This window comes from Gracilinanus agilis, chromosome 5 (genome assembly GCF_016433145.1).
Source record: "Gracilinanus agilis isolate LMUSP501 chromosome 5, AgileGrace, whole genome shotgun sequence".
Lineage (NCBI taxonomy): Eukaryota > Metazoa > Chordata > Mammalia > Didelphimorphia > Didelphidae > Gracilinanus > Gracilinanus agilis.
In genome coordinates this window covers 216,488,098-216,495,517 of record NC_058134.1, presented here as the reverse complement: position 1 = coordinate 216,495,517, position 7,420 = coordinate 216,488,098, and the positions used below count along the sequence as shown (strand labels likewise).

General features: G+C 61.7%; 1 protein-coding gene across 2 annotated transcripts in view; it reads right to left on the bottom strand.

The window, feature by feature from the left end:
- Window positions 1-1,372: 1,372 nt before the first annotated feature.
- TMEM184B (transmembrane protein 184B) overlaps window positions 1,373-7,420 on the bottom strand; it is a 58,331-nt gene continuing 52,283 nt past the window's right edge. Inside the window, exons 3-5 of one of the 2 annotated variants that reach the window (XM_044677979.1) lie at window positions 5,825-6,019; window positions 4,213-4,233; window positions 1,373-3,363 (exon numbers count right to left, since the gene is read on the bottom strand). In XM_044677979.1, coding sequence (XP_044533914.1) covers window positions 3,119-3,363; window positions 4,213-4,233; window positions 5,825-6,019 — 461 coding nt within the window. In that variant the 3' untranslated portion in view covers window positions 1,373-3,118. The remainder of the gene's footprint in view (window positions 3,364-4,212; window positions 4,234-5,824; window positions 6,020-7,420) is intronic. The other variant, XM_044677978.1, reaches the window with a different exon arrangement.

Sequence of the window (7,420 nt, the reverse complement as noted above, 5' to 3'; positions counted from 1 at the left end):
GACCTCCCGGGCCCTCCAAAGAGGGTCCGAGGAAGGAATCTTAACTAGCATGGAGCCCAAATCACCTCGCTCTCGGAGACGGTTGTACAAGGGCCCACGGGAAGGGCTGGGGACCTTGGGAAGGGCATGCCTGGGGAGGTGCAGCTGCTGCGATGGGGACACCGCGGTGCTGGGCCGGTGGTAGCGGTGCCGGTAGTAGTGGCAGGAGAAGGAGGAGCTGTGACTTGTCCTCAGCCCCAGAAGGCAGCACCAGGGGCAAGGAGGCAGACAATCTGGGCCAGAATTCCTTGCTGCAGCCACTCACTAGCTGGGTGACCCCGATGAGTCATTTCTCCAAATCCCCTTTCCCCAACTCCAAAACTGGCCCATGAAGTCACTCCTGTGCACCCCAAACTCAATGCAGAAACGGGCCCTGCTTTCGGCCTACAATCTGGAGGGAGGCTGTGGGGCTCAGTGGAAAGAGCACCGAGAGGAGTCCTGGGTCTGGGTTCAAGTTTCTGCTCTGCTTAGGAGGAAGCCTCAGCTTCTTCGGTAAAAGGATAAGATGGGGTCCTCCCCGGCCTGCAATCCCATAAAAAGGCCTCTGAGAGTCCTGGGGAGGGCCTGGCCTAGAGGAAGCCTTAAATGGCTGCACATGGATCCCATCCCAGCCTCAGTTTCCCCAGCTAATTTAACTCTGGCCCACTGGTTCAGATGTACCGTGCCACAGCCCCCGGCGCTTGCCCTTTCTAGGGCCTGACCCCCTCCGCACCCCCGGGACTCCTTCCTTGCAGGCTGTGTCCTGGGAGGGGAGGGCTTAGGCTTGGAGGACCCGGATTCCGATCCTGCTGCTGCTCATAGCCGGGATGACTCCCTACTCTACAGGAGGGGGCTGGCGTGCTGGGCTCCTCACAGCCCAGGAGGGCCGGCGGGCTGCTGGCACGGGGTTCTGATCAGGAAGCGCCCGCCGTTCCCCCACCCCCGCTGCATTCCAGGAGCCCCACGTCAGCACCGGCCCGGCCCGGCCCTCCCCAGGCACACGGCTTTCTGGCACCTCAGCCTTGTGCACACCTGGCACAGCCCGGAGCTTCTGGGGGGAATGGGGGAGGGGGTGCCAGACTCTCAAATGCCCTATAGGAGGCGGCCTCTGCCCAACCTCCTTGAATAGAGGCAGGTCTGGCTCCTGGGGGTGCTTGTGCCCTCGGTGCGGAGGGAGGCTCGGGGCCTGGGTTCCAATCTTGCCTCATGCGTGGATTCGGCCCCTCCGCCTCAGCCCCAAAACGAGGGAGCAGGACGAGAGGCCACAGCCTGGGCCCGGGAGCCACGTGTACACCGAGGGAGGAGAGGACACACGAGCGCAGGCTGAAGTGATTTCAGTACAATCTATATTATCTCATATATAGACAGATATATATATATATATATATAATCTCTCCGCTTCTCCGCTTGCTCCTGTCCCGGCACCTTTAAAATATCACAGAGACCAAAATAGAGGGAGCTGCTTTTGGGGGAGCCGGCAAGCCTACCTGAGGTACAAAACTAGGGGACTCTGCCTGGTCAGACACCATACGACGAAGGTTTCAAGTCTTCTTGATATACAAAGAGCTACTCTACCGGAAAATACGACTCATAGAAAAAGGGTGCGGGGGCAAGTTCCCCAAAAGGGCAGGGAGGACCCTGCCCCCCGCGGGGCTCTGGCACAGGCCTTCAGGGGTGAGGCAGCGAGAGAGGAGAGGAGGAGGGGCCCGTTGGCGGGCGCTGGGCTCCTGAACGGTCCCAGGAGGGCTGCCCTGTCCCCTGGGGTTCACCCATCAAGTTATCTCTGTGAGCCCTGCTCAAGGCCGAGGAGCCATCTGCCCTGGAGGGCACGACCCGTTCCTCCCTCCCTCCCTCCCAAGGAGAGCCTCTTGAGGACTCTGAGATAAATCAGGCGCAAAGGGAGAGCCTTCCCTCCTGAAGCCGGGGGAGGGGGCGGGGGGTGCATCTGGGGCTCCCCGAGGCAGGGGGTATGGGAGGGGGTGGGGAGGGATGCTTCATGCATGTCAGAGCTCTGATTTACCAGCTACAAGAGAAGATGGACTAATCCAGCCTTTCCTGGGCTACAGAGGCCTCAAGGGGGGAATGAACAGGGGGGTGGCAGTACGGGCGAGGATCGGGGAGGCACCCTGACACCTGCCCCCCCCCCCCCCCGGCTCTCAGAGCCCAGCGATCCTGGTGGCAAACGTCCAGGTGGCAGCTGGCTCCCGGAGCCGGGGCTGGACCAGGTGGACCCGCCTGGCAGGGAGGGCAGGGGCGGAGATCGCAGTGAAACTAAGGCACACAGAGACGGGGCTTCAGGAGACGGGGCCGGGGCCTGCCTCCCTTCCCGCGCCCCAGGAAAGGCCCCCATCTTCTTTCCTCCCCTCCCCTGGCATTTAGGAGGGCCAGCTTTCAGGCCTCTGGACTATTTAGGTCATAGAGAAACTGGTCAGAGACAGACAGGACCAAGCCTGAGGCCTCACACCACACCGCGGCATTCACTTCCCAGAGGAAAGCTGGGGGTCTCTTGAGAAGATCGGGGCACCCAGGGCCGGGAGCGGCCATTCTGCCACGGACCCACATCTCTCAGGGGAGGGCCAGCCCAGGCTCCTTCCAATTTCTCTCTCTAAAGCAAGGCTGAGAGACCCACCGGGGAACAAAGGAAGGAGGGAAGTATTGCACAATGAGGTGGGGAGGGAGGTGCTACGCCCAGTCCCATCCCTGGGCCTGGGGGGCCTGGCTTGCCATCAAGGCCAAGGGAGACAGTGTGGGGGCCGGGAAGAAGATGAGTGTGGCTTGGGGCAGACCCCCCCATCCAGCTCACACACACATCAGTGCTGGGGGGCAGCAGCAGGACCCCCTCCCGGCCCCCCTAGGTGGCTGAGCCCAAGCCCAGGGGCCCATGGTTTGTCACTTAGAAGGTTTGTCCCTTAGAAGGGTTCCGGTGAGACGCCCGGGCCCGCTCCTCCTCTTGGGGGCCCTGTGCTGGGCCAAGGCCCCTGCCATCCGGGAAGTGTTTCTGGTTGAATAAATTAAAGGTTCTGAGGCTGGGAGCCAGCGTCCGGCGCCCCCTGGGCTCGGGGAGGCCGCCCCAGGCCTCGTCCTCCAGCCCCAGCGGCCCCTAGAACTCATCATCCGAGCTCAGCAGGAGGGTCTTCTCGTTGTCCCGGCTGCCACCGCCGAGGCTGTGGGAGCGGGCCAGCACGTGGGAGCCATTCCTCCAGGAGGGGCCGTGCTCCAGGGTGGACTGCTGGGTGTACTGCTGGTAGGCCGGGGAGAAGTTGTGGATGGCGTCCTGGACGATGTCGTGGGGGTTCATGGTCTCCTTGAGGCTGCTGGAGATGCTCTTCATGGGGGCGCAGCGGCCTGCAGGGAGGAGGCAGGAGAGGACTCTGAGGCAGCCCGATGGGCCCTTACCTCCCCCCTCCCCACCCCGGCCCGGCACTCGTTCCGTGCCCACGAGAAGCCCCGGGAGGGGAGGCCTAAAGACAGGCCCTGAATGATGACGCCACGGTTGGCACACGCCAGGCGATGGATGTGTCTGGTGAGGAGGGCAGGGAGGGAAGCTGAGGGCACCCGAGGGCAGGGGGAGGCGGGCATCTGGTCAGCCAGACCATGGCCAAACATCTGGCCGAGAGCAGTGGGGCCCTGATACTGGGCGTCCGAGGACGAAGAGCCCGAGGAAAGGAAGAAAGGAAATGGGGCTCTCACACAAGGAGGCGGGGAGGAACCATGGCAGTGGGGTGAGGCCACGGGGACTGCAGGCAGCTGGAGGGAAGGGCTGGGAGCCCGGGATGAGGAAGCCCACCCCATGGATCCCGGGCCGCCGGGGGCCGGCGAGGTCGGAGTCTGGCCGGGCTCCTCTCTGAGTCCGTGGGTCAGACAGGACGGCCCCCGGGCGGCTCCCCACCTAGATCTACAGGCCACCCAAGAGGGGGCACCAGGGCTCTCCGACACCAAGCAGCGGGGCAGCGCGGGCGTTCCCAACACTAATGACACAACGAGGGGGGCAGCCCGAGACACCCGGCTAGACCGCTAGACTAGGAGAGCCCAGGAAGAAGAGCGGCCAATGTCCCGAGGAAAGCTCCAGGGAGTGGGGGCCGGGGAACCTGGGGCAGGACCCCTCTGGGGGCCGGTCTGGGCCGAGGAATGAATGGAGGCATGCTGTGAGGTGAGGACGGCGAGGATGGAGGCCGCGACGGGCGGTGCACCTACCGTAAGGGCCATACGCCGGCACTGGGCAGCATCAGAAACCAGTCGGGGGGGGGGAGGGGCGAAGAAGGGAGAGACAGAGACAGGGAACCAGAGACAGAGAGATGCGAGAAAACTGAATGAACAAAGTACTCCCAATAACCAAAGCATCCCCCCGGCATCATGGCAGTTCGGGGACCACCGACTAAAGGGGCGGCCGCGGCCCCCCTGCGGGCAGGCTGACAGCACCAGATTCCCCCCTTCTGGGTGCCGCTCCCCCGAGGGACAAGGCTGGGGGAAGAAGGCTGCCCTGCCCCAGTGCTGGCCTTCTCGGGCCGGGGCTGCCTCTCTGCCCCCAACTTTAGGCTCAGCACGGTGCCTGGCACACAGGGAGGGCTGATGGAGGGTGATGAGCTACTTCTGCCTGACGGGGCTGCTTGGGCGACGCCAGCGAGAAGATCCAGTAGGCTGGCAGGAGCCTGGCCTACAGGTGGCCCAAAGACGGCTCCTCTCCCAGCGAGGCCGACCCCAGCCAGAGCAGCCCAGAGCTCTCCATGCAGGGGGAAGGCATCACCCAGCTTTGGGCTGCCTTCTGAGGACAAGGCTCAGGTGTGCAGCGGCCAGCACGCGGCCATACTCCGAGAGAGACCTGATGAATCCCTCGGGATCAGGGCCTTTCCCTGGGCAGCCTGCGAGCGCAGGCTGGTCGTCTCCCCAAGGCCGGGCATCCTAGTAAGCCCTGGCAACTTCCTTCTAAGGGCACGGCAGGAAGCAGGCTGGGGATGCCCAGGGGCAGGGCTGCAGGGCCTCACTGACCACAGGCTGAGAGCAGGGGGCAGCGTCCTGAAGTAACCTCCCAGCCTGGGCACGGGGCAGCCTCCAGCCCCCAGAAAGACAGGCAGGTCATCAGCTAAAGGCGTTCCTGGGCGCTCCAGCGCTATGGCCTGAGCAGGCAGAGGGGCGCACGCCGAGCCCCGGCACTCCGCTCCACGTGGGCATCAGAGGCAGCGGCAGGCTCAGGCCTTGGGGAGAGCCCGATAAAACGCTTGGAGACCAGGAGGTGTCCTGGAGCCTCGGTCCAGAATGTCAGCGCAGCAGCCCAGAGAGCAACAAAGAAAGGGAGCTCTGAGAGAATGTGGGCGGCTCTCGGGCCTCCGCTCTCCGGAGCTGGGGACCTCTGAAAGTCATTCCCCACCCGTGGGGAGGGGGCTCCTCCGGAATGGATTCTTCAGGCCCTTTGCAGGTCTAGTCCTGGCTGAACCAGACCCCAAGTCAGTTCTACTTCCTGGCTCGGAGTAGACTTTGAATGTCAATATTTGTTGGAGCGTGTTAGAAACAGTTGGCTTTTGACAAGGGGCAACGTGTGCCGTGTGAAAGTAGGCCTGGGAGGAAAGCAGGGAGCCCCAGGGGGCCTGATCTCCCACCCACGATCGCTGAATGACCAAGCAAATTCCCTCACTATAAACTGGGGAGCCCATGATGGGCCCCTCTTGGTCTCCAAGGGAATCTCGTGGGATGAAAGAGGGCGCTGACAGAAAGAGCAGAAGGCGTGGAAGGCCAGGAGGCCCAGGAGCCTGAGGCCCTCCCGCCCCACTCCCCGCGGGGTGCCTGTGCACCACCCCCTCCACTCTCTTACCTTGGGCATCGAGCCTCTTATCGGCATAGACCTTGTAGGTGAAGGCGTGGCGCAGAGCCAGGGAGGCGAAGAACATCTCCACACAGATGATGAAGTCCTGGTAGCCAGCAGCCACAGTGCCCTCCCCCACGGACACCTCGGCCGAGTGGATCTTGGGGATGGCCCCGCACTTCTCCAGGATAGCCAGAAGCATACCTGAGGGCGGGAGAACCAAGGCAGCGAGGCTCAGAGGCTCCCACAACTCAGGGGCAAGGCCTCGAGTGAAAGTCCGGGATCCTCAGGAGCTCAGCAGGAGGAGCTGGAAGCCCCCCAGGGCCAGACGATCTTAGGTTGCACTGAGAGGACCCAACGCCGAGCCAAATGGGTGAGAGCCCCACTGGACAGGTGCACTGAGCTCAGCAACAGGGCCATGTTTAAGGATGGGATGGAGCATTGCCAAGGAGGGCGGCCAGGCTAGGGAAGGGAACAAAGACCACCAGAAGGACCTGGGACACTAGACTGCAGGGAACAGGATGGCTACCTTCAAGAATCTGAAGGGCCATCAGGTGGAGAAGCAGGTCTTTAGAAGGAGGAGCACCCAACCATGAAGATAGGCTCCCTGGCTCTAAAGAGCTGGGGTAGGGGGCAGCTGGGTAGCTCAGTGGATTGAGAGCCAGGCCTAGAGACAGGAGGTCCTGGGTTCAAATCTGGCTTCAGACACTTCCCAGCTGTGTGACCCTGGGCAAGTCACTTGACCCCCATTGCCTAGCCCTTACCACTCTTCTGCCTTGGAGCCAATACACAGTATTAACTCCAAAATGGACAGAAGGAAGGAAGGAAGGAAGGAAGGAAAGTGCTGGGGTTACATCAGAGGCCCTCCAGGAGAGCAGCACTGGACCACGTAGTCCTCTGGAATAATGGCCCTAACTCCCCTCTTCCTCCCCTTCTGTGAAGCAGCCCATAAAGGATCTGTGGGAGGGAGATTCCTGCTGTTCTCTCTAGGGCAGGAATGTCCAAGTTCACCCAGTAAGACTAGAAGAGTTTATTCCCCTCCCCACTTCAGTCGCATATGTACACCAGGAAGGGACTCCATGGAAGCCCAGGGCAGCCCCTGCCACTGCTTGAGTTCAAAGGAGCTCATCACAGGGAGATGCAGGCAGAGGGGGATTGGTCTACAGGGCCATGAAAATAGCTGGGGTTTTCCCTCATATGAGAAATCAGGGGTCAGCCAAGTAAAGAATGCCAAAAAACTCAAGAGACACAACATCCTCCCCAACTCGCTCACTTTTTCCCTGGCCAAGCTGAAATCTGGACCCAGAATCCAGGCTAAGCAACCAGCCAAGCACCTCAACTACTGGCTGAGCAAGTTACTTGAGGAACAAGCCTGGCTTCTATTTTTTTTTTTCTAGCCACCATGATACCCAACACCCTCACACAGGGCTGGTCATCCAGGAGGTACCTCACCAGCACCTGGCGTGAATCAAATCAGAGCTTTGAGTCACTCCCTCAACAATGGACAATGGAGCTACCCAGGAACACACAGCACTCCACCACAGGCACCAGGAGAATAATGAGAGGGCAGGACAAAGAACAGAAGGGAAAGAGCCTAGGGTGAGG